The following is a 27486-nucleotide window of genomic DNA, read 5'->3' as shown; positions in this document are numbered from 1 at the left end:
ACATGTTGTCATCAGAGGACTTGCTTTGGGAGTTATGCACAGCAGTGACATTGTGGTCATGTTGACAGGGCATACAGACACAGCTGGGAAAACTATATAAACAGGTAGACAAACAGTTCCTATTGGCCCGGGGATTACTAGAGGGATGTTGTTTGGTTTGTGTTTAAGTTGGATGTGTTTAGATGTTATGGCTTCATGTGCTGGGTGGATTGCTTATGTTTTTCCATCAGCAGTGGCCCCACATAATCTTATTACCTTCCCGGTGTGGCTTTCCCCCCTCTGTCCAGATTATTCATCAGGTCCAGTTGGGATTAATCATGTAATAACATAGCTGCCTTTTCCCTTTTATAGTTTGTCTTTAGTAGTGACAACTTCTGTAAGCTATTAGCTGATACTGAGTGCAACAATAGCCCACTTTGCAAGGAATTACATATTTAACAGAGCCCTATATGAAACACTGTGTTTAGAGGAATTTAGAAATATGTATTTGACTGTGCCTATTATTTGCACACACTGTACACAGATGTTTTATATTGTGTTATCGACTGTATGTTTGTCTATCCCATGTGTAACTCTGTGTTGTTGTTTTTGTCGCACTGCTTTGCTTTATCTTGGCCAGGTCGCAGTTGTAAATGAGAACGTGTTCTCGACTGGCCTACCTGGTTAAATAAAGGTGAAATATATATATATTTTAATAATATTATCACTATCAAAATCCAGGCACCAGGTCCATCACATACTTTGGGGGCCATATTCCTTCTAGTGTTAAGGCAGGTCCTATACAGAACTGCTAAAATCACCAGTCCCTGCCTTCTGCCAGATCCACGCCAGGTTTTAGGCTGGCCCATTGAAAGCCAGCTGCTGCAGAGCAGAGAACCGGCTCACGGTTTCTTCTCTTGTTTGTATGGGGAGTTCGACTGGCTCTGGCTCAGCGGTGTGTAGATAGAGGAGGGAAGAGATTGACTGGAGCACAAGCCCGACCCGAGACCCCCGAACTGAAGTCTCATTCTAGAATGTTTCAGCATTGTTTTAGGCGACTTTCAGAATACATTGACATCATCGTGGAAGACGACTCCCTGCATTTGTTTTAGGATATGAGCTGATTTGCTTCTCATTCGCATCGTTTACTATAGCCTAAAATTACAGCCGTGCAGTTGTTGAATTCATTGCGTCCCCTCGAAAGGAAAATGTGGATGCGTGAGAGAGGGATATGGAAGAAACCTATTGATTAGGCCTAATAGTTCCGAACATCAGCTCGCTATGGAAGAGTTCGTCAGGTCCTTGGGGGCGCATGGACATGGAGAGAGAGAGATACCTGCCTCAAGAAACAACACGATCTGTCCCTCGTAAGGGGAGCATGCATCGGAACCACGGACGTCTTTGTGTTGCCCGCTGCGTATACCGAGTTTGAGGGTGGCCTATAGCCTGCTGAAGGGGTAACCACTCTCTCTGTGTTACTTCGGTGCCGAACTGCAATATTTGTCAATCACCATTTAGGACTATTCGCCCCCAAATGTAAGTATTCCAACATTGGTCTAACACGCCGTCCTGCCGTCTGGGTGCTAGTTAGGTTACTTGCGATGAGGGTGTCTTTCGATGGGGTTTTTTTTTAGGCTGAGTTGAGAAAATACACTTCATTCCTAACGATATCGTTGCGGTCACTAACGGACATTTTACCGAATTTCACTCCATTTTAAGAACACTTACAGATTGGTCTATAGTTGTGATGTCAATGCCAAGCAATCTGTGAAAATTAGGTATATCTGCTACTGCTTGGTATACCAGCCTAAAGATTTTACAACCTGAAATAATTGCATTTTAACAGACATCAGTGGTTCTTACATTAAGCGATTCTGGGCCTTGGGATATTGGAAAAGTTGCATGAGGTTTATCCAGATGTGGACTTCTTCGGCGGCCATCGTTGTTCTGAATTCAGTGAATTTGGTTTATTCAAACTACTGTGCTTTTAAAAATCTAGTTAGGCTATAATGGATGGATTGAGGGCTAGGCCTACTACCTGAAATATATTATTCTAGGTTTTATTCTGTTGGTCTCTGAATGAAGCGTTGTTGACCTGGCTTTGGTAATTAGTCTAGATGTCACCTGTGTAGATGAGGTTTTGGGTTAGCACTGTAAAAGAGACAAGTAGCATAGTCATGTTGGATTAGGAATAAAATAAAAATGTATGTGCAGTAGGGTGGTTTGGCAAATTCTTTGTCTAGGTAACACGCTGTCAAGTACAGAAGTGGAGCAATAGACTGTCAAATAAATGTAACATCTCCCATTACCCCATTAGACAGCCTAATCTCGAGGACACAACGACCTAAGTAGCTGCAAGTCAGTTGCTGTCTTCATCTTCCTCTCCATTCTGCGGCTGTAAAATGAGATCATTTCACTGAACATGTATAATTCACAGATATCTAAGTCAGCCATGTGTGATGGGACACACGCACAACAAAACCCCCAGATAGCATATGGTAGCAAAATGTGTAGAATTCCAGGAAATTAGCATTAAAACTGCAGAATTCTATCTCAGCCTCATGGCAAACTGTGAACAAAAGCATGAGAAGCTATAAAACAGCACATGTTCTTTCTCTGCCCCATGGTAAAAGTGTAGAATAGCAGGAAATTAGCTTTAAAACTGCAACATTCTGTCCTAGCCTCATGACAAAATGTGTAGAATTGCATTAAATCAGTCCTCACACAGTTACCGTGCACTAATTCCATAGATTAGCTCGTCCTTTAGAGCTGGGCAGGCCATCTAATAAGAGAAGGGAGAATATAAAGTCCTCATTATCTTTCATGGAGGATTCCGTTTATGAATCATCATCATCATAAGTCAACATAAACGAGGCCAAATGCCAAAGCAAGCACCCTAACAAGCATATTGGGCTCTATGGGAAGCAATATGCAAATAGCATAGGATTCCAAGCGGAGCATACATCTGGCAAAGAGCTTGACCAGTCATTATAAGTTCATTAGTGATTAGTCTAGCTCTAGCTAGCCTATATATCACAGAGGTGAGGCAGTATACCTTACCTGTAGACACACCACTCAACTCACTACAGGAGGGTAATGTTGTGTGTTGGCCCATTCCATTTTCTATGCTGGTGATGTAGTCTATTTAACTAGGTCAAATCAGGATTGGAAATGCAGTTTAGAAAATGTAAGCATTTTTAACAAGGTTATTGGAGAAAATCGGCTGCTGGTAGGGCCTATAGACTACAGTCCCTGGTTTGATTCCAGGCTGTATTGCACAACTAGTCCCATAGGGCGGCGCACAATTGGCCCAGCGTAGTCCGGGTAGTCCGGGTTAGGGTTTGTAAATAAGAACAAATTCTTATTTACAATGATGGCCTACCCCGGGTAGGCCATCATTGTAAATAAGAATTTGTTCTTAACTGACTTGCCTAGTTAAATAAAGGTGTGTTTATTTAATTTAATTTTTTTACAAGTGATGGTAAAATCTAAATCATTACTCATTTGTTTTAAATACCTGTCTAGGAACCGGAGGAGTAACTTTCATTCATTTCATGTCAGTGTTGGGATGGGCTTGGGGAATTCATTGGGACAAATGTTCCGTTGTCCCTCCCATGCCCCCACTCCCCTGCCCCAGATGCTCTCTCTGCGGGTTGGTCCATTTGTTGAAGCCCGGGGTCTCCAGGGGAAGTGCCATCTCATCTCACATCAGCTCGGGTGCAAATGGCTTCAATGTAGGCCTATGCTAGTGTGATTTCTAGCATTTTTGTGTTGTTGTAACTGTCGATTTACATATCAAAGTGGCTGCATTTCAATGGAGAGAACTTGAGTTACCAGCCCCCATCCCCCAACCAGTTTTGTCCTGAGAGGGGAAGGGTGCTGCTGGGCTATAGAATAGGAATGCTGTTCATTGCAGACCACTGTAAATGTTTTTTTTGCCAGTTATTTAATGCAGCATCAATATTCTGTGCGTATGTGTTTGTGTGAGAGAGTGCTTATGTTGGATTGCAAATGCAGATTTAGTTGGGATTGACAAGAATTGGTAGGCTGCCATAATTCAAACCAAAATCCCCAAAGTAATACCCTTTACAGACAGACTTTATAGTATGTTGCCTGTAAAAAAAAATGTAGGCAATGTTTTTTTTAAGAGTCCAATTCATACAGTCCAATTTTACCACATTCTTGCCGGGATAAGTTGTTTCTATCTCCAGTGCACATGCCGGCACATTTTGGAGTGGGAGCAGACGTGGGCTGATGTGGGTAAACGTCTATTTGAAAAAATCCATTGAATATACACCATCACTAAGAAATCCATTATTCATTTGTTTTGGACAGGTCGTAAGAAACACTATAAGACTAATAAAATCTATTTTCAAAAGAATAGAATGGCATATTTTGAGTTCAATTATGTTGCTGGTCTGTGCAGCCTATATGCTACATGGTAGCGCCATGTACATGATATCAAAAGTTATTTTGTTAATTAAACAGACAAGACCCTTATCACAGTCAACACACATATTTTATAGTAGGTTAAGAATTATAATGAGAAAAATAGAAATACATTTGAATAATATTTTGCACACATGGCAACGTGTGGAACTGACTCATATAAAAAGTAATATTTTTAAAACAGGGCCCCAAGGCAAGCCTATGCTTTTTAGATACAGGGTTTCATCTCTTTCCTACCCTCGCTCCACTTCGTTAGGGAGCAGGAATAGGGTCCTACATTGAGGGTATTGTCATCATGATACCAATAGAAAATAATAGCAATCTATATTTTCAAAAGCATGTGAGTCTCGTGTTCATATTTCACAACCTCCGCAGGCTATTTGAGTTGCCCTGAATGCGATCCAGCAAAAAATGAAACCTACACTTGATTTAAGCTACATTATTGCATGCTAAATATTTCTTATTCAGTGATCGATGAACAAATGACTAACAAGCTGTATTACCTCCCCTTATTTACCCAGCCAGAGACTTAACCAAATGTTCAAATGGAGATTCAGTGAAACAAAATCCCATTGATTAAGACCCATCACAAGCTTTTGGTAGGGACTAGGCCTCGACTATTAAGTGACTTGCAAGTGAAGAGCAAAATAATCCACTTGTTAAACTACATAACGTGCTGGCAATATTATTATTTATTTTTTAATGAGCCAAATGGACAAGATGATCATGAGCAGCATTCACCTCAACTTAGCTAACATTTCCACAGCCTAATTGCAGCTTAACTAATATCCAAATGGAGATTCAGTGAAAATAAAATCTGACATGGATTGGTTTATCAAGACGAGTCTCCACGCTTGTCTAAAAGCAGCGTAGAGGCTTTGTCGCCGGCAATACCTTTTTATATATAAAGAAATGTCGTCAAAAGGTTGTCTGGATGCTGTTTTTCGCGGGAAAACGTCTTGGTTTGAAAGGTGTGTAAGTAGAGAAATGTGAAAAGTGCTTGTTGCAGTGTGAGTAGTGTCCACTTGGGGGTTTTGGTGGGAGCTTATTTAAATACGCTGACTTGTATTTATTTATTTTCTGACATAAAAAAATATAATTATAGGATCTAAGATTAAAATCTTTACAGCACACTTTTTGTTTGCTATTGTCTCTCACATTAAAAGTATACACTAGGCCTATACTTGATATGACCATCAAAACCAGCTCTTTTATAAAGATAACTCAAGAAGAAACTACACAATAGGCCTACATGCTTCAAGTAGCATCTTGTGTAATTATAGTATTGTAAAATAAAATAATAAGCAAAAAGATCAATGGATTAAGCCACTTTCTTGAACTTCTATTTGAGTTATTGGTTATTTACAAAATCCAACTAGATTTCTGGAGGCCTCTTCGAAAGCTTTGTGGGAAGCACTGTTTTGAGCAACCAAGGGCCTTTTGTTTTTCTGTCATAAAGATTGTTTATTTTCTATGCAATGCAGCTGTTGCTCTGCTGTGAAAGAATGCCTTGCTGAGTGTAGCCTTGCTGAGTTTATTTAGATTTATTTCCTTTAATGTCTTGTCAAACATCGCCTAATAGGGATGTCGAACACAATGAAACCATGAGGAATCAAACAGATGGACACACACACAAACCATTCCTTCCTTACAAACGGATGACAATTTATGTCAAGAAAGAGGAAAAGCCTCTTCCCTCCCTCATTCTTTTCATTTTGTTTCTATTTCTTCTGAAATGTACATCGCTCACATCCATTAGTTGAAGCCCAGGTTGCTGTAACGCAGAGGGCCGGCCTACAGGACAGGTCAATGGTGATGGTCTGTTGGCACCCGATTCCTTATATAGTGTACTGCTTTTGACCAGGGCTCTGGTCAGATGTAGTGCACTATATAGGGAATAGGGAGCCATTTGGGACAAAAGCCCCACAGGCGGTGGATGTAAATGCCAGGGGTAGCGTTCTCCCAAGGGTTAGTGGCCCTGATCATCCTGCCTTTTGGTAATAAAGTGAACGCAGCTCTCCTCTGCCCGCTACGGCCCGCCACAACCCAGATGACACATAATGAAAAGAGATGCCTGCTTCCTGTGCTCACGCACAATCGCATCAGAGAAAGAGAGAGAGAAGACACAGAGGGAGAGAGAGAAGCTCACCTGCCATCCTCAATCACAAGGGGCCGGTTTGACAGCTGTCTTTTTCTGTTTTCTGACACGCTCACTGTCAAAAGTTAGGAACAAACAGATGGAGAAGGAGAGAATGGGAGGAAGAGGAGGAAAGAGGGATACGTAAGGAGGAAGAGGAGGGTGATGAGTTTGTTTGATTTGGTAGTTAATTGTAAATGTTCATTGTAGCTTTTTCATCCGTCTTCCTCCTTTTTATAGCAACTGAGATAAATGGATGGAGACTGGAACAAATGACATTGTGTTAGGTTGTGTTAGCTGACCCGCTCGATTAATGTATGCCTTAGAAATACCAAAGGGGTAAAAATCTCCCTCACCACCCTCTGTGCTTTAAATGACAGTTAACTTTCCCCCACTGCTTCTCAAATGGATGTTTAATGATCAACAGAGGCCCTGGAGCTGAGCTATAGAGCAGAGCAGCCCTAGATATGTTCTCACCAAACATCTCCCTCCCTGCCTACCCTCCATAGCCCCTACAACACAGAACGCTTTTCCTTCTGTTAAGAAAGCAAGCCCCCTTGGTGTTGTTAAAGCCCACATCGTCTGGAAGGGAGCGGAGGGGCTGCTAGTTTTTTGAGTGATGGATGATCTTTGGGTCTTTTGGGTCCGTGTTTAACTCTTTGGAGTGTGTAAAGCTGGCCCAGTGGGAGACGTGTCGCAGGGGTGTGATGGATGGCCGGGGGTCCTTAGGCTTCATCTATCAAGAGATTAGCAATGACCTGTGAGTTGTCTGGACCGCCCTCAGAGATGCTCTGTGATGCTCTACCACCACTGGACTGGAGGGCATTAGCGTAAGAGGACACTGCTCTGGAACTGTCTCAGGGGAGTAGACCGATTATGTGCTTTATTTGGTGGTCTTCTATACCTTCAGGTCACAGGAAGTGTGGAGCTTATAGCGCTCAGGTGCTATGCTTTTGTCTTGGTAGGGTGGATCACGCTGAGGCAGATCTGAGGCTTGCTATGAATATTTTTTTGCTGCCTTCCATGATTTCTAGAAATGGCAAGTTTAGAATATACAGGTTCCACACTATTGGAGTCATGTTTCTCTTTCCTTTGAGTGGACTGGAGATGAATGTGTCTTCTAGAGGTCGACCGATTATGATTTTTCAACGCCGATACCGATTTATTGGAGGACAAAAAAAGCCGATACCGATTAATCGACCGGTTTTTAAAATGTATTTGTAATAATGACAGTTACAACAATACTGAATGAACACTTATTTTAACTTAATATAATACATCAATAAAATCTATTTTGCCTCAAATAACTAATGAAACATGTTCAATTTGGTTTAAATAATGCAAAAACAAAGTGTTGGAGAAGAAGTGCAATATGTGCCATGTAAGAAAGCTAACGTTTAAGTTCCTTGCTCAGAACATGAGAACATATGAAAGCTGGTGGTTCCTTTTAACATGAGTCTTCAATATTCCCAGGTAAGAAGTTTTAGGTTGTAGTTATTATAGGACTATTTCCCTCTACCATTTGTATTTCATTAACCTTTGACTATTAGATGTTCTTATAGGCACTTTAATATTGCCAGTGTAACAGTATAGCTTCTGTCCCTTTCCTCGCTCCTACCTGGGCTCAAACCAGGAACACAACGACAACAGCCACCCTCGAAGCAACGTTACCCATGCAGAGCAAGGGGAACAACTACTCCAAGTCTCAGAGCGAGTGACATTTGAAACGCTATTAGCACACACCCAGCTAACTAGCTAGCCATTTTACATCACATCGTTACACCAGCCTAATCTCGGGAGTTGATAGGCTTGAAGTCATAAACAGCAGAGGTGCTGGCAAAACTCACAAAAGTGCTGTTTGAATGAATGCTTATGAGCCTGCTGCTTCCTACCATCACTGTCAGACTACTCTATCAAATCATAGACTTAATTATAACATAATAACACACAGAAATGCGAGCCTTCGGTCATTAATATGGTAGAATCCGGAAACTATCATCTCGAAAACAAGACATTTATTCTTTCAGTGAAATACAGAACCGTTCCGTATTTTATCTAACGGGTGGCATCCATAAATCTAAATATTCCTGTTACATTCCACAACCTTCAATGTTATGTCATAATTACGTAAAATTCTGGCAAATTAGTTCGCAATGAGCCAGGCGGCCCAAACTGTTGCATATACCCTGACTGCGTGCAATGAACACAAGAGAAGTGACACAATTTCACCTGGTTGCCTGCTAACCTGGATTTATTTTAGCTAAATATGCAGGTTTAAAAATATATATGTCTGTGTATTGATTTTAAGAAAGCATGGGTGTTTATGCTTAGGTACACGTTGGAGCAATGACAGTCCTTTTTCGCGAATGTGCACCGCATCGATTAAATGCAACGCAGGACACGCTAGATAAACTAGTAATATCATCAACCATGTGTAGTTATAACTAGTGATTATGATTGATTACGTTTAATGCTAGCTAGCAACTTACCTTGGCTTCTTACTGCATTCGCGTAACAGGCGGGCTCCTTGTGAGGCAGGTGGTTAGAGCGTTGGACTAGTTAACCGTAAGGTTGCAAGATTGAATCCCTGAGCTGACAAGGTAAAAATCTGTCGTTCTGCCCCTGAACAAGGCAGTTAACCCACCGTTCCTAGTCCGTCATTGAAAGTAAGAATATGTTCTTAACTGACTTGCCTCGTTTCATAAAGATTAAATAAATCGGCATCCAAAATTACCGATTTCCGATTTGTTATGAAAACTTTAAATCGGCCCTAATTAATCGGCCATTCCGATTTAATCGGTCGACCTCTAGTGTCTTCTCCAAGGACTACCGTACATCCTCTCAGGCTTTAACGAGTCTCATAGCTGTAGATTAGTCTGTTTGTGTCTCTTTTTTTTTTAATGAAAATGTATGTCTATATCAATCACTTCTCCCATCACATCAAGGTTTGTTATTTTAATATTTGCATTGGCGAGTAAGACAAAGAATCTACTTATCTCAGATAGCCATTCACACTCCATCAATCAAACCAATGTTGTGCCATTGAATGAATCTCTGGGGCCTGTACTCGTGATAGACTGAATTCATCTGTAAAATGATTTCAGAGAAGGACTTGAGCAAATAGCTGTCGGACAAGAATATTTTAACAGGCTCCAGGGTCTTTCTGTTCAACGACACACCACCTTAATCCAAATTCAGCTAGAATGATATTTGGGGTTAGTTTGAGAATTATGTTTTTTTATGTTTTTTTAATTGTTGTGCTTTGCTCACACATTGCATAATAGTAGAAACCACATTTGTGTCCTCTGTAGGTTCAGTGAAAGCTTATTTACTTTGTGTGTGCATTGTCTAAGTCCCAAACATAAATGTCACCTCCCACGATATTGCTGGCATTTGGCGGGATTCTTTTTTTTCATCAGAAGACTGTTATTGACATTTTTCAAAGAGACTGTTTTCCACCCAAAAACAATGCTTTCAGAGAGACAGCATCCACCCCCCCTCCCCCCTTCAAAAAGAGAGAGAGGGATTTTAATTAGAGAGTCCTAAGCAGCCTGTCTTCTCTCTGCTAAACACAACTACTATCAAACATGTTAAAGGAAACAAATAATTATTTGTTGACAGCTAGAGTAATGAGAAGGGGAAAAAAAATAAGTGCAAATGATTTTGGGGCAATAGGCCGATTTTAAATATAGCATTTCATGTGATTGTAAACTGGCTTTGTGGCTCATGAACTTATTGCATATGATGTGCCATGTCTAACCCTATCCTATAGGGCTGTCAATTGCCAGGGACCTCACAATAACATATTGTCATCATACTTAGGTGCTGATACTTTTTGTTTTGTGATTCTGACGATTCTATATGTATTGCGATTTTACACTGTGATTTTATTGCAATTCGATGTTTCAAACATATTGCTCAACATATGTCTGCTGCAGAGGGACAAGACAGAGCCATGAGAAAATGAGTTTTGATCAGTCAGAAATAAAAGTGCTGAAAACAAATTGGCTCCCTGTTTAAAAAGATGACTGGAGACAAGCAATGAAGGCAAAATGGTGCCGGTACAGACAACTAGCGCAAAATAATATTGTGATATTGTCAAAAAGATACGATATATTGTCAAAAATAATATCCTGATATGTAACTGTTTGTGTACACGAAGAAACATGAAAAAATGTCCTTGAAGTTTAGCATACCATTCAATGTGCCTACAGGAAACCTGAGCTGAATCTAAAACTCAAACCCTTTCCAATGCTTTTAGATAGTGCTGTAGATTGAACAGGGCTTATTTTCAGCGTGCAGGTTTGTGTCCTGCGTTCCAGGACCTTTGTTAGGACAATTTAATTACAGCCGAGCTTGGGTGTAATTGATCTAGGCTTGGAGGGATTTCTCTGTCATTGAGAAAGGCCTATTTGTTAGTACAGGCCAGTAAATGCTTCCACCTGCGCTTACATAGAGCCTGTACGTCCACCGTTACATAGAGCCTGTACGTCCACCGTTACATAGAGCCCGTACGTCCACTGTTGCATAGAGCCCGTACGTCCACTGTTGCATAGAGCCCGTACGTCCACTGTTGCATAGAGCCCGTACGTCCACTGTTGCATAGAGCCCGTACGTCCACTGTTGCATAGAGCCCGTACGTCCACTGTTGCATAGAGCCCGTACGCCCACTGTTGCATAGAGCCCGTACGTCCACTGTTGCATAGAGCCCGTACGTCCACTGTTGCATAGAGCCCGTACGCCCACTGTTGCATAGAGCCCGTACGCCCACTGTTGCATAGAGCCCGTACGCCCACTGTTGCATAGAGCCCATACGCCCACTGTTGCATAGAGCCCGTACGCCCACTGTTGCATAGAGCCCGTACGCCCACTGTTGCATAGAGCCCGTACGTCCACTGTTGCATAGAGCCCGTACGTCCACTGTTGCATAGAGCCTGTACTTCCACTGTTATGGTGAAAAATGAAAGAGACAGCAATGCAGGGGGTTGATTGTTCATTCACTTACTGTGCCGTTTATTTAGTATAATTTATTTACACCTCCGAGGGGTAGCTAGCTTAGCCTGGTTAAACCAGATGGAATTCTGTGTAGCGTTCCATCTGCTTAAACCAGGCTATAGCTAGCTGACACATTAGAGTACCTTCACTGTCTGTGCCTATATTAAGCAAGGCAGATTCTGTACTTGATGTGTAATGGTTAAATCGGCCTCAGAGGATTAGACTAGCTAGCTAAGCTAACACATCAGAATACCTTTGGAAGGGAGACTACTTCTCCCACTTCAGTTGCCGCAGCAACGTCACATCTGTTGCGAACTCCCTCCCTCTGTCGCCACCTGCAGTGTCCTTCTCTTTCGTCCTCTTATGGAGCACTTCTTCACTGTTTCTGTGTTGTCACCCACCATTTTAAATATTTTATCAGGCTGTTAGATAATGCTTCCCGATGACGGTGAATTATTGATGGCCTTGTACCTATGAGTAGGACCGGGCAGGCTTTTAACTCTCTGAGCTGCCTTTCTGCTGCTGCTGACCTGGCCAGGTCTCGTCAGAGGTAACTAAGGGACACTACACAAACACCCAAAGGAATGATGTAGGCCTGCTGGTGGAGTAGGAGAGGAGGTGCCCTGAGAATGAAAAGATGGCAGGGCATCTTCTAATCCAGTACTGGGCTAGGGCTCTGCTTCAGTCTTCTACTCCAGTACTGGGCTAGGGCTCTGCTTCAGTCTTCTACTCCAGTACTGGGCTAGGGCTCTGCTTCAGTCTTCTACTCCAGGACTGGGCTAGGGCTCTGCTTCAGTCTTCTACTCCAGGACTGGGCTAGGGCTCTGCTTCAGTCTTCTACTCCAGGACTGGGCTAGGGGCTCTGCTTCAGTCTTCTACTCCAGTACTGGGCTAGGGCTCTGCTTCAGTCTTCTACTCCAGTACTGGGCTAGGGCTCTGCTTCAGTCTTCTACTCCAGTACTGGGCTAGGGCTCTGCTTCAGTCTTCTACTCCAGTACTGGGCTAGGGCTCTGCTTCAGTCTTCTACTCCAGTACTGGGCTAGGGCTCTGCTTCAGTCTTCTACTCCAGTACTGGGCTAGGGCTCTGCTTCAGTCTTCTACTCCTGTACTGGGCTAGGGCTCTGCTTCAGTCTTCTACTCCAGTACTGGGCTAGGGCTCTGCTTCAGTCTTCTACTCCAGTACTGGGCTAGGGCTCTGCTTCAGTCTTCTACTCCAGGACTGGGCTAGGGCTCTGCTTCAGTCTTCTACTCCAGGACTGGGCTAGGGCTCTGCTTCAGGGACTGGGCTAGGGCTCTGCTTCAGTCTTCTACTCCAGTACTGGGCTAGGGCTCTGCTTCAGTCTTCTACTCCAGTACTGGGCTAGGGCTCTGCTTCAGTCTTCTACTCCAGTACTGGGCTAGGGCTCTGCTTCAGTCTTCTACTCCAGTACTGGGCTAGGGCTCTGCTTCAGTCTTCTACTCCAGTACTGGGCTAGGGCTCTGCTTCAGTCTTCTACTCCTGTACTGGGCTAGGGCTCTGCTTCAGTCTTCTACTCCAGTACTGGGCTAGGGCTCTGCTTCAGTCTTCTACTCCAGGACTGGGCTAGGGCTCTGCTTCAGTCTTCTACTCCAGGACTGGGCTAGGGCTCTGCTTCAGTCTTCTACTCCAGGACTGGGCTAGGGCTCTGCTTCAGTCTTCTACTCCAGGACTGGGCTAGGGCTCTGCTTCAGTCTTCTACTCCAGTACTGGGCTAGGGCTCTGCTTCAGTCTTCTTCCCAGTACTGGGCTAGGGCTAAGCTACAGAATAAGGGAAACGCCGCTGTAGCTCTCTTGCTTTGTCTGAAGCATTGAGAAAAATGGCTGTTTGTTTGATTCTTATTTCTTGGTTTTGTCAGTGGTCTGAATGGAGGACAGAAAGAACTGGTTCTGCTTCTTTTTACATCTGTCAGAATATTTAAATGTTAAAGTGTGTGTGTGTGTGTTTGAACCTCAACCCACTGTTCAAAATATCCATAAGAAACAGGGCTGGTTTAAGTATGACCTAGCCCTCTCTTGTAGGAATCTCGGTGAAAGCGATAAGCAAATGATTAGCCAACAGACAACAGGGTAAACGGGTCAAACCAGTTTATTTTCCCCCTAGGAAATGCAAATGTTTTATCCAGAAGGGTTCAGGGTTGGCAATGAAATGCAGTAGTTCTAACTATCCCCTCCCCCAGTCAACTAGCTAGCTCCAGTGAAACTGCTTGGTATTCAATAGATGGATTTGCAGGTTTTGCAGTAACTCCTTTTGTTTGCTTGCTATATTGTGTTTACCATACATTGTGTGTGTGTGTTGAACCGATTTGTGTGTGGATGTTCTCTGTCTATCTGTGTGTGGATGTTCTCTGTCTATCTGTGTGTGGATTTTCTCTGTCTATCTGTGTGTGGATGTTCTCTGCCTGTGTGGATGTTCTCTGTCTATCTGTGTGTGGATATTCTCTGTCTATCTGTGTGTGGATGTTCTCTGTCTATCTGTGTGTGTGGATGTTCTCTGTCTATCCGTGTGTGTGTGGATGTTCTGTCTATCCGTGTGTGTCTGTGTGGATGGTCTCTGTCTATCCGTGTGGATGTTCTGTCTATCCGTGTGTGTCTGTGCGACCTCCTTCCTATTTGTAACTGTGTACATTTGCACTCCTCTCTTCCATCACATTCTGCCTCACTGAGAGTGTAGATTGAGAGGTAGAGGCTCAGGTGTTCCGCTGCAGAGCATGTATGTCCACAGCAGCATGTAATATGTTTCACATTGGTAGTTGTGAAGTTCCTACCACGTTACCTGCAGGGGAATCTAGCTGTTCCTGTCCTTCAGTCAGGATTCACGCCCTGTTTGAACATTTTAACATTCAGGGAATGATCACAAACGTTTTATGGTGCTTATTTTTTACTTGCTGTGAATATGAGTGTGAGTGAGGGTGCCAAGCCAACCACAATTTCCCTTGTAAATTGTTATTGAGTGTTTGAGTGAGCCGAGGGTGGGTAGGTGAGGGTGGGGGTATGTGCGTGCGCCCGCTTGCATGTGTTTGTGCATGTTCGTTAATGCCTGCGCGTGTGTGTGTGTGTGTGTGTGTGTGGATAAAGAGCATGTAGTGGAGTGAGAGAGAACCAGAACAAGGCATGGATGAGGAGAAGTATGTCTTTCAGTGTGAAGATATGAAGGACTGACTGATTGAAAAGAGGAGCTCTGTGTGACATGTCAGAGGATGAGATGCTGGGTGCTGTTCTCTAACTGACCCTCACTGTTTAACTCACTGTGTAAAGGTCAGCTTATTCATTTCACTGCCAAGCTCTGCAGTGTTACTGAGCTGGGAGGAGTGGGAGAGCGAAGGGTGTAGTATTTCTTGATGAAACTGACATTTAAAAGCTTCTTCCCCTTCTGATTATTTTGACTCTGATTCATCCAAGTTTGATTCTGAGTCTTCTTCGGAACGAGAGGGGTGTATTGGTTAAGTTGAAACTGATTCTGATTCTTTTGACTCTGATTGTTATTTTTCTTCTTTAAATTCACAGATTACTCAGAATACATTTGGGTTCATTTAGCCCAGGTAACCTTTTATACATCGGTCTTGTTGAGAAGCTGTAGACTAAAGATGGGGAATGTTTTGAACAGGAACTTTTCACTATAACATAAGACAATGTAATGTCAAAATTGGTTCTGAACTTACTATTTAGGCCACTAATTCTGATGGGTTTTATAAACACAGTAGTGAGGGTTGAAATGATGAGGGTAGTATTGGCTGACTTTTTACTTAACCCTTCCCACATGTGTTTCTGCTCATTCAATACAATTCCTACTTCTCTCTGGCTTTCTTGCATCCATTTCTCACTCCTATTTCTGCCTATTCATTTCCATTCTTCTGCTTTCTGCTAACCTCAATGACAGACCTAGTTGTTTTCTCTTTTGTAGTCGATCTTCTGAAGACTACTTCACTCCGTCCTCTCAATTTCACAATACATTCTCTCTGTCTGTCTCTGTCTCTCTGTCTCTGTCTGTCTCTCTGTCTCTCTGTCTCTCTGTCTCTCTGTCTCTCTGTCTCTCTGTCTCTCTGTCTCTCTCTCTCTCTCTCTCTCTCTCTGTGTGTGTAATTTCAATCTTTGTTGGCAGAGAGTCTTGAAACGCACCAACCGACCATCGTTGAGCCTATGAATACCATGCAGCTTGCTACTGGTTCTTGCTTGCCCCATTCCCTCCTTCATGCCCCATCCCAAAATATATTATCAGCTTCACGGTGCTGAACCCTCCTCCCACCTGACTGCCATGCCTGACTTGCGCCTGTCTCCATCACTGGCAGCCATGGCATGTGCTCTGTCTGCACCACTGACGGAGCCAAGGAAGTGACATCATGTCCCTTAAGAGAGGAGTTGGAGAGGAGATCCCTGACAGACTGGGTCGGTCATGACAAAGTGTTATTGAGGTGTTGGTGTGCAATGGATCTGGGGGACTTGTTTTCTCAGTTCCTGTAGATTCCAACTACACCCTAACCCAGACTCCCTGCTCCCCTCTTACCATCTTCTCATGTTTGATATTCCCCCTCACGTGTTGGTCTTTTTGTTCTGAATGTAGGCCATGTGTGGGGGTAGGTGGGTGGGGTGAACCGTTCCCCAAATTAGTTAGTCAGAGAGGGCTGAAGAACTAAAGCATTATGCCTGCGAGGTTCAGACTGGAACACAGACAAAACACACAGCTAGGCCCACATCTTTATTTCAACGTGGAGCGTTGAGCTTACACCAGTCCATGACTACTTACTTGCTCTAGTTGTGTTCCAATCTCACTTGATATGTATATATGCACTCTTTATTTCTCTCCCTGTCCCTGGCACTGACAATTGAAAATAAATTAACATTCCTGGGGCTTTATTTAGTCCTTCGTTAAGCCTGTTGAAAATATTGGAGGGTGAACCCAGCAGGTCAAGCCATACTCACAAGCTGTCAATCCTTCCCAGTGACCCACCCCTTTCTTTCTCCTCCCTTCCCATTCTTCTCTCCCTCTCCTCTCTCTCTTTCTCTCCCATCCATTCAGTTCCTCCCTTCTTACAAAAGCCTGGACTCCCATTCTCTCTCTCTAGTCTATTCTTTCTCCGGTCGCCTCTCCAGCTTGAGAGAGGCAGCCACAAGCTTTGTCTCTTAACATTCCTTCAGCCTGCTGCTGCACCAATTAGCCTCGTATTTCATGTTAGGACATGTGGCCTGTTTCTTTCCATCCATTTATTCTAATATTATTTTAATTGCTTGCCTTCCACTTTTAAATGTTTGCTTATTTTTTTCTGTCATTCCTCTGAAATATGAAACATTTGTTTGCAATGTGGTGTTTTTTCTTCTTCAATCCTCCGGACTGATGATACATTTGTCTCCTGGCTATTCTCACTGTCTATGGGTGGAGAAACCGAAAGAGATGTTCTGGATGTTTACATGTCATTTTTCATCTCCTGTGATGGGTTCTTGGTGTCTGGGTTGATATACTGTGAATAGAAAGAGTGAAAGCAGGTAAAGGGACGATTAATATCCATTGTTCCTTATAAGGGAAAGTTTAGCACTTAAAGTGCAGCTGATGAGTTAATAACTTGAAATGATTCTAGAAGATTTCAGGATTATTAAACCGTCAAGCCATAAGATTTAATGTAGCTGGTGACAGTAAGTCATAACTTTGTTCTGTACACTATTATTACTATAACCGCTGCCACGGCGATGGTGGAATTGGAGCCCAATGTGAATATTCCTTCCTGGTCGAGGAACCTGAATCATTTGAGAGTTTAGGTTAAGGTTCTATCTAATAAAATAAAAAAGATAGAAAAATAGTTGACAACCTTGTTCTGTTTTTCTATCTTTATAATACTCTGAATAACCCAATTCATGTTGTTAAACTACAATATACAATTGCTGACGCCATTCAAATTGTAAAGCCAATTTTCAGAATCATCTTTTTGAAGATGATTTAGTTTAGAGTTCCTTGCTGTTCTAAGGAGCTGTGCTGTAGAGAATTTCTCCACAAACACACACGGTCTCTGATGGGTTAACTATGCCTCACTTACCTCTTTTCTGCTAGAGGAGGCCTCCTCCCCACCACCCACCACAATCTCCCCTTCTCTGATGTAAAATTATGATACGTCTGTCAGCACTCGTGAAAAGCGTCTTCATGTTAATCGGCTAATCCTTTTATCTCAAGTCTGACCAAATCCAGTCCAGAAACCCCCGCAAACAAAACGGCTGTTTAGGGATGGGGGGATGAGGGGTGAGATGAGCGCAGCGGCCGGCTTAAAGGAGAAAGGGAACATGTTACTCAGCGGGGTGACGGTGCGGGTGGCTCTGGGTAGTACTGAGCAGGAGTAGAAAGGGGCCCTGGGGCAGATGAGCCTAGAGGGAAGAAACCCCAGGCCCCTCTCCCCCTGGTGTCTGGTGGGGAACAGCGGCTGAGCCAGCCGAGCAGGGCAGAGAGGTTAGTGGGTAGGGGGTAGGGCATTACAGGCTCACTCCCTCCCACCCCTGCCCCTACAACTCATATTTGGGGAAGATGAATGTGTATAACGCTAGAGTGTGGCCGGGGGTGGGGGTGTTGAATGGAAAACCAGGGGGCCAGGCCTCACAGCCCTCAGACACCTGGGAATCAGGGATTATTAGCAAGGCTCACTCTGTTTTGGGCCGCTGTGAGACGAAGTAGCGCTTTACTGCTGCTCCGCTATGCTCTTGTCTGATCTAGTGGTCTAATGATTCTCTTTCAATCCGAGTCTGAATGCACCACCTAACTTCTAACTGATAAATTATCATAGCCTTGTGTGTGTTAGCTTGTGTTAGCTTGGCGCCACAGTTAGTGGTACATTTGACCTCAAAGCAAGATAAATGACCTTTGGGCCTGTAAACTGTGCACTCTGCTCCGCGAGGACTTGCAGTTGCATTCAGTTAGCCTGTTTTAAATAGGGGTTTCCAGCCACCTATAGAGCCATTTTAAAAAATGAATCCAATGTGGAGATTTAACTTATGACTCCGAAAGCCAATGCAGATAGAAGCTCCCAAAACAATGTTTTGTGCGTGTGTGCCTTCACGTTGCCAGAAATATCTTAGCTTGGCATTAGTGGGGTCCAGAGAGCGATCAGAGCAGAGTGCTCCGCTGCTCAAATTTAGGTTCATTATAAAATAATCAGGGAAGTTGACAAGTGGCTCTGGAGAGGAGGAGTACACACAGAAAAGCGAATTATCCTCTTTTGGTGTCCTCCACTCTTTAAAGTGTGAAATGCAGTGTACTGTGTGGATGGTGGCATGGTGTTTATATGGACATGGTCACATTTTGGATGTTAAACATACACTATATGGCCAAAAGTATGCGGACACCTGCTCGTCGAACATCTCATTCCAAAATCATGGGCATTAATATGGAGTTGGTCCCCTCGTTGCTGCTATAACAGCCTCTACTCTTCTGGGAAGGCTTTCCGCTAGAAGTTGGAACATTGCTGCGGGGACTTGCTTCCATTCAGTCTCAAGACCATTAGTGAGGTCGAGCACTGATGTTGGGCGATTAGGCCTGGCTCGCCAGTCGGCTTTCCAATTCATCCCAAAGGTGTTCGATGGGGTTGAGGTCAGGGCACTGTGCTGGCCAGTCAAGTTCTTCCACACTGATCTCAACAAACCACTTATGTATGGACCCCCACCTCCACAAAGTTAGAAGCACAGAATAGTCTAGAATGTAATTTTATGCTGTAGCTTTAAGATTTCCCCTCACTAGAACTAAGAAGAATAGAACAAACCATAATAAACAGCCCCAGACCATTATTCCTCCACCAAACTAAAAAGTTGGCACTATGCATTGGGGTAGGTAGCGTTCTCCTGGCATCCGCCAAACCTAGATTCATCCGTCGGACTGACAGATGGTGAAGCGTCATTCATCACTCCAGAGAACAGGTTTCCACTGCCCCAGAGTCCAATGGGGTTGAGCTTTACACCACTCTAGTCGACTCTTGTCATTCCGCATGGTGATCTTAGGCATGTGTGCGGCTGCTCGGCCATAGAAACCCATTTCATGACAGTTCTTGTGCTGACGATGCTTCCAGAGGCAGTTTGGAACTGGGACAGGCGAGGGCAGATGATTTTTAGCTTGTGTGTCACTTTGCAGCTGAGTCGTTGTTGCCCCTAGACATTCCCACTTCACTTTAACAGCACTTACAGTCGACCAGGGCAGCTCTAGCAGGGCATACATTTTGCGAACTGACTTGTTGGGAAGGTGGCATCCTATGATGGTGTCACTGAGCTCTTCAGCAAAGCCATTCTACTGCCAATGTTTGTCGATGGAGATTGCATGGCTGTGTGCTCAATTTTATACACCTGTCAGCAACGGGTGTGGCTGAAATAGCCGAATCCACTCATTTGAAGGGGTGTCCACATACTTATGTATATATAGTGTAGATAGGTACATCATGGCCTAGGTTAAGTTATCTGTACTAGATGGATGTCTTCTTGCTGGTTTTGTTTATGTGCAAGTCAAGGTGTGTGTCTGTCTGTGTACTAACGTGTATATTTGACATGTCATCGATCCGGAGTATTTGACTTGTGTTCTAACAAGTCTCTCTATCTGGTGCATTGAGAGCATTTTAGGGAGTGGAGCCTAACCTTAGCTGAGGCAGACAAAGCCGTGTGGACTGTTTGTGGCTGCCCTCCTCCCGCTAGTTTGTGGCTGCCCTCAAGATAAGGAGGAAGCAGACAAAAGTACCTCACAAAGGAGCTGTGTCTCTAATGGTTTGCTGTGTGAGTCTGTGAGCGCGTTGCCTGAGCAACAGGGTCCTCTCCTGTGGGGATAAGGCAGTAGACCTCTGGGGAGGGAGGGAAGGGGGTAGTAGTGAGTTGAGGGAGGAATGCGGTGTGAAGGCAGTCAGTGTAAACATGTAGCCTGTAACCCAGGGATGAGTGCTCCGTCATGCTCTCCTCTACCCAAGAGTATTTCCTGTCAGAAGTGAAAAATAAACATATATTAAGACTTGATAGACTGAGTACACTGAGTATACCAAACATTAGGAACACCTAGGGCTGTGATTGTATTACCGCCACACCGGCGGTCACGAGTCATGAAGGCAGTCAAATTCCACATGACCGTTTAGTCACGGTAATTAATCTTCAAGTTCTGATGCTGCTGATGGTCATTTCTAGCCTACTGACATTTTTAACTGCCTGGTACTCAGCACTCTATTGTCCCTATAATCACTCTGACATCAATGCAAATGTAATCCATCGCTTCATGAGAACCCATGAGCTCATGTTGCGCAACATTTCTATAGGTTCTGCAATTGCATGAGAAAACAGAGTGATGGCCACTACTAAAAAGAGGAGGATCCTATCAGCTTTCTATAGGCTAAGCCTACTATATTTATTTCTCAACTTTCCTAATATTAAACACATTGCTTCTCTTTACAACAGGAGTATAGCCTACCTGGCTGGCATGAAAATTAAACACTGGAATAGCGTCCTCCATTCGCTATTTAAGTGCATGAGGTTATGTATTTTTTTCCTGCTGCCCCTGTTTCGATACAGGTGCAGGATAATGGTCCATTCTAAATCATTACAAATGTCACACATATATTATTTAGTGTATTTAAAGACAAGATTGAATCAAGAATAGTCTGATAGGCTAATATTGTCACCTATCATTGTGAATTATATAGAGAGACTGATGAAGTGTGTACAGCCGGTGCAAAAAACTAAGCAGAGCTCATGCCTTTCAAGCAACTTTTTTCATATCATCATTAGTCGCATCATGCGGTCTTAGAATGTATTAAAAATCAAAACATGTAGCCCAGTGTTTGTAGAACAACTAAAATGACATTAATACCTTTAAATTAAGCATATAGGAGAACCTATTTCTTTGTTAACCGCTCAACACAGAATAGCTGCATGTATGCACTCCCTCAAATCATTTTGAGAAAATATTTATATTTTATAAAGCTTTGTTCAATAAAATATAAAATAATGCAGTGTAATTATAAGCAAATCTTGTCTGCTAAATGAACTAGTGTAGTCCACAGCCATTTGCCATGGCCAGATCAGGACCTAACATAAAGACAACTTAGAGTATGCTATTCTGTTCTTCAGAAATATACTTTTGTTTTCGTCATATCATGCTTCTTTAGACCTGTCTAAAATAAATAATAGATTTGTTGTGAAGGTGTAGGCTATATTACATGGATTTATTATAATTTTTTTAATGGCTTGTAGGCTGTGTGGAAGCCAAGAGATGCTTAATGTGTTTGTTAATTAACGGTCAATTACAATGAGACTGACAGTTATTTGCTCGACAATCACCGGCTGGTGAAATTTCGTGACCACCACAGCCCTAGGAACACCTTCCTAATATTGAGCCCTCAGGACAGGTTCAATTTGTCGGGGCATGGACTCTACAAGGTGTCGTTCCGCAGGGATGCTGGCCCATGTTGACTCCAATGCGTCCCACAGTTGGCTGGATGTCCTTTTGGTTGTGGGCCATTCTTGATACACGTGAAACAGTTGAGCGTCAAAAAAACAGCAGCGTTGCAGTTCTTGACACAAGCCGTTGTGCCTGGCACCTACTACCATACCCAGTTCAAAAGCACTTAAATATTTTCTTGTCCGTTTACCCTCTGAATGGCACACATACATAATCCATGTCTTAATTCTCTCAAGGCTTAAAAATCCTTATTTAACCTCCTCCTAGTCTCCTCCCCTTCATCTACACTGATTTGAGGTAGATTTAACAAGTGACATCAATACGGGGTCATAGCTTTCACCTGGATTCACCTGGTCCGTCTGTCTGTGAAAGAGCAGGTGTTCCCTAATGAGTTTGTCATACCCATCCTTTTGCATGCTGAATATCTCACTGGTTTGATGTATTTTTGTGTTTGTTTTAGCAGATCCAATATATCCAGAGACTTAGTTATCACACATTTTCAGCATACTTATGTCTCACCATGATTATTCACCATTTGCACTGTTTTAATATTTCTGTTAATGTATCTCTCAATCTTTTCAATCCCACCTTTAGAGACGGCAGCTGTGATGGCATAGCCTTTGTGATGATGACCACGTTTCGACTGGTAGCAGTAAAACACAGTTTTCCTCCTCCTCACCCTCCTCTTCCTCTCTCTGTATTTTCAGATGACAAGATGACTGGAGAGGCTTCTCCTAGAACCACGGATCGCTGACTACTCCCAGACTCCTCTTCTTCTATTCTATATCCTAAAGCCACAGTGGTTTGCTAGCAGGCATCTTAAGCGGCTTCAGTACTCAGCAACGATGACTCCTGCGGCATGGAGGTGTCTAGTTCTCCATGGTCTACTGCTCACCCTCACTCATCTCCATTGTTCAGAAGGTAAGTCCTTATGTGTGTCTGCGCTTGTGTCGAATACTATGTGCTTTTCGAATGTGGTTCATGAAAGTGTTGATTTGGCTCATTTTCCCGTCTTCTAATGGGAGTGAAGAGTTGTTGTTATATAGTGAATTCACTTTTCTCTTTAAAAGTTGACAATAACACTGGAAGTGGGTTTTCTAGCGGAATATTTGAGTGCAGTGCACCCAGGCTTTTGTGCTTCAGAAAACAGTTTTTTTTATGTTGATTGGCTGACTCCGTTAAGTACCTGCATCTTGAACCTTCAATTGAAGGAGCTGGCATTTTGCCAAACAGAAGACTTTTGGAAGGAACTAGCAGGGTTTTATTTTCTTTATGCTACCCAAAGTCATCTCATTAGTTTTTTTAGTTTCATTTCATTGTCTTACTTTAGATTAGTACATTTGACTGTAATTACAAGTTCTGTCCCCAAACTACTCCCTCTCTTATACCCATCAGAGGCTTTGATGTCGGTTGGTTAGTATGTCTGCTTAATGACAATCATTACATGTCTGCTCTGTTTCACTCTCATTGTACTCAAGTCACATGCTAGCGTGCCAAACATTGATTACAGCCAAACGTCAAAGAATAACAACTCGGGGTTTCTTTTAAATTACATTTCTCTCTTTTCTCATGTTTTTATTTCACACTTGCATAGATTTCACTTGTCGTTTGGTTTTATATTTAAATCTGACTGTGTGAGGTGATTAACTAAAAAGAGATGGATATGGAACAGTCGAGCCAGGCGTAACATTCAGAAAGAGAGACACTCACTTTGTAGATTTATAGCAATTGTAGACCACACAAAATAAATCACAGGGTCTTTTTCCCAGAAGAAATGAAAATAGTGCCTCCAGAAACGTTTGAAGAATGGGCCTCTGATTTGAGCTTGGAGATGGTCTGTGCTGAACGGTCCTGGTGATTCTCTTTTTGGGGAGGAGTTCCTGCTTTGGTATGCAGAAAGAAAGTCAAGGATTGGGGTTTCACTTGACAAAGGCGTGGGCTCTCAGGCCTATGAATACATATTTGCCCATTCATCAAAGAAGGAATGTGTCTGTTTTTAGAGCGAAAGCCAATGTCAGATCCATCCACATGCCACTCACCATTACACCCCCCCCCCCGCCCCCCGTGTGTGTATGACATTTTGAATCATGAACCTAATTTCCATGAATGTCCGTCCCACAAAAAGGCCCCCCTCTTTATAATGACTTCCTAGTATCATGATGTGATCATGTACACCCATGAACATTCCTCTTGCTTTGAAAATCCTTAATGACATACTTGAGCAGAAAAATATTTTTTCTCTCTCGTCTCTGGGTTATTGAATGCTCATGCTGGGTTTTTGTTACAAGAGAAATGGAGTCAGCACAAACACTCTGTCTCCTCATTCCATCGGTGTTGATTAACGCTTGCAAAAAATGCAATTTGGTGGGTTTTCTTAAAACCACCCAACATATTTTGTACCTTAATATGGCAAGTAGTTATGAATAAAAATGATGTTTTAGTGTTAAGGGAGAAAATATATTATGAATGGCAGTCCCATTCGTATTAGCATAATAGGGATATAATTGGATGCAGAGATAATCAGATCATCAAATGATGGTTCAGCGCATATTATATTTATATTAAAATGTATCTCTGTTTCCCTCTATTTATCCACAATTATTTTTTAAATATTTTATTAATGTGTTTTCTGTTCTGTATTTGCACTGCTTTTTCAAATGATCTTGACTGGCTATATACTGACTAAGTACACTACTGTATATGCAAAAGTATATGGACACCCCTTCAAATGAGTGGATTCGGCTATTTCAGTCACACCCGTTGCTCACCGGTGTGTAACATCAAGCACATAGGTATGCAATCTTCCATAGACAAACATTGGCAGTAGAATTGCCTTACTGAAGAGCTCAGTGACAGAGCTGCCCCGGTCAACTGTAAGTGCTGTTGTTGCTCCTAAACGTTTTCACTCACAATAACAGCTCAGCTGCAAAGTGGTAGAACGCACAAGCTCACAGAACAGGACACCTAGTGCTTAAAAATGGTCTGTCCTTGGTTGCAACGCTCACTACCGAGTTCCAGACTGCCTCTGGAAGCAACGCCAGCACAATAACTGTTTGGCGGGAGCTTCATGAAATGGGTCTCCATGGCTGAGCAGCTGCACACAAGCCAAAGATCACCATGCGCAATGCCAAGCATTGGCTGGAGTGGTGTGAAGCTTGCCGCCATTGGACTCTGGAGTAGTGGAAACTCGTTCTCTGGAGTGATGAATAACGCTTCACGTATTGGCAGTCTGACGGACAAATCTGGGTTTGGCGGATGCCAGGAGAACGCTACATGCCCCAATGCATAGTGCCAACTGTAAAGTTTGGTGGAGGAGAAATAGGGGTCTGGGACTTTTTTTTTTGTCGTTCGGGCTTGGCCTCTTAGTTCTAGTGAAGGGAGATCTTAATGCTACAGCATACAGTGACATTCTAGACGATTCTGTGCCTCTGCATTTGTGGCAACAGTTTGGGGAAGACCCTTTCCTGTTTCAGCATAACAATGCCCCTGTGCACAAAGAGGTCCATACAAAAGTGGTTTGCTGAGATCAGTTTGGAAGAACTTGACTGGCCTGCACAGAGCCCTGACCTCAACCCCATCGAATACCTTTGGGATGAATTGGAAAGCTGACTGCGAGCCAGGCCTAATCACCCAACATCAATGCCCGACCTCACAATGCTCTTGTGGCTGAATGGAAGAAAGTCTGTGCTGCAATGTTCCAAAATCTAGTGGAAAGTCTTCCCAGAAGAGTGGAGGCTGTTCTAGAAGCAAAGGTGGGACCAACTCCATATTACTGCCCATGATTTTGGAATGACATGTTCGACGAGCAGGTGTTCACATAGTTTTTGGTCATGTAGTGCAAAATCATTCATGGAGCAGCAAACTGGGAGGGTATCATGCTAGTCAAGGGTGGTTTTAGACCGCCCAGCCTGTAGATATGAAGATAGAAGTTGACAACTAGATTCAGAGCAAGACAAGCAGCCAACCCTAGAAAGGTAGGGCCAGGGCGCACATGCTCCTGCATGCCAAGTACCTCTCACAATGGTAGTTATAATGAACTTCAAAAGAAAAGAAGCCAAGATTTCGGGGGATTATATCCTGCGGTTTATTTTGTGTAGACATTTTGTAGACCTTGTTGTGTTGTTCATTCCAGGAGTACAATAGGTCCCTCAACCGAAACATCCAAACATGTTTAAAACAGGAAGATGAATCAGATGAAGTCATTTATCTTTATCTGTGTCGTCTCTCTGTGTAGACGGGGATCAAGTATAACTTAGGAAACACTGTTTTTCTTTGTTCCCAACAAGTGTTTGAATGTTGCAGGCGATATATTTCAGATGTTGTTTCAAGACCAAGTTGTTATGTGTACTTGTCAAGCATATTAAAATGCTCTAGACAAAAGGTGTCAATGTTTTGTCTATTTAAATACCAGCCTTTACGAAAAGTTTCTGAGGACTGAAGCAGACAGTCATCTAATTATTTTTTACATGGTTTACTCATCTGACACCTATTCATAGTTTGAATTATATACCAACTTTTTCAGTCAGTGAAAATTGCCAAAATGTAGTCACTCTTAAAGGGATACTTGGGGATTTTGGCATTGAGGCCCTTTATCTACTTCCCCAGAGTCAGATGAACTCGTGGATACCATCTCTGCGTCCAGTATGAAGGAAGTTAGAGGTGGTTTCGTGAGCCAATGCTAACTAGCATTCATGCAATGACTGGAAGTCTATGCTATCTGCTAGCTATCTGCTAGCAGATACCATAGACTTCCAGTCATTGCGCTAATTAGCAATTGTGCTAGTTAGCAACTTCCTTCAAACTTCACACAGAGACATAAAAATGGAATCCACGAGTTCATCTGACTCTGGGGAAGGACATAAAGGGCTTCATTGCCAAAATCCTGAAGTATCTCCTTAATAGATATGAAGGGCTGAAGCATTTTAACCTAAACTATTTGCACATCATTTGCAATGTCCCATGCATTAGACTGTTGCTTTCAATAGCAGATCTTGCCTGAAAGTGATGATATTATTCTATCAACTCCCATACTTGAGTAATTTTATTATATCCAGATGGTTATAAGGGTCAACTATAAGTCCCAACTCACCAAAATTATTGGTAACAAGCCATAAGTAAGCTTGGCTGTGTATTGATGGAATGGTCTCCCATGTGTCACACTGGTATTTCCAGTCGTCAGAGCAGAATGAATGGAGAGAAAGCATTGTGTCTCGTTTCTCCACACTGGCCTCCAGCTATAAACGTCCAGTCTGTCATCTGACTGATATGCTTGGTTTGGTGTTTTTATAATTCATATCTGAACGGTACGGGTCTATGACAGGGCTATCATGAATTATCAGTCGAGCCCTGTTAGATTCACAGATGACTGATGAGACTGCGTTCTCAGTGTTGTGAACATCCACACAGGACGCCCTCTGATTTATGGCTTTCTCATGGCGCATTCTGGCCCAAATGGACGTCTGGTGTTATTGTTTGGACTTTTCATCTGGCCGTGACAGAGGCATGGGGGTGTCG

At 43.0% G+C, this 27486-nt stretch overlaps 1 protein-coding gene across 1 annotated transcript in view; it reads left to right on the top strand.

Moving 5' to 3' along the window:
• The first annotated feature begins 949 nt into the window (after nt 1-949).
• Nucleotides 950-27486, top strand: part of LOC139386742 (adhesion G protein-coupled receptor L2-like) — an 89226-nt gene continuing 62689 nt past the window's right edge. Inside the window, exons 1-2 of the mRNA XM_071132563.1 lie at nt 950-1515; nt 22680-22893. Of these exons, the coding sequence (XP_070988664.1) occupies nt 22818-22893 (76 nt within the window). The 5' untranslated portion in view covers nt 950-1515; nt 22680-22817. The remainder of the gene's footprint in view (nt 1516-22679; nt 22894-27486) is intronic.

Source organism: Oncorhynchus clarkii, chromosome 28, assembly GCF_045791955.1.
Source record: "Oncorhynchus clarkii lewisi isolate Uvic-CL-2024 chromosome 28, UVic_Ocla_1.0, whole genome shotgun sequence".
Classification (NCBI taxonomy): domain Eukaryota; kingdom Metazoa; phylum Chordata; class Actinopteri; order Salmoniformes; family Salmonidae; genus Oncorhynchus; species Oncorhynchus clarkii.
Note: the sequence above shows the minus strand (reverse complement) of the source record. Positions and strands in the feature narration are given on the sequence as shown.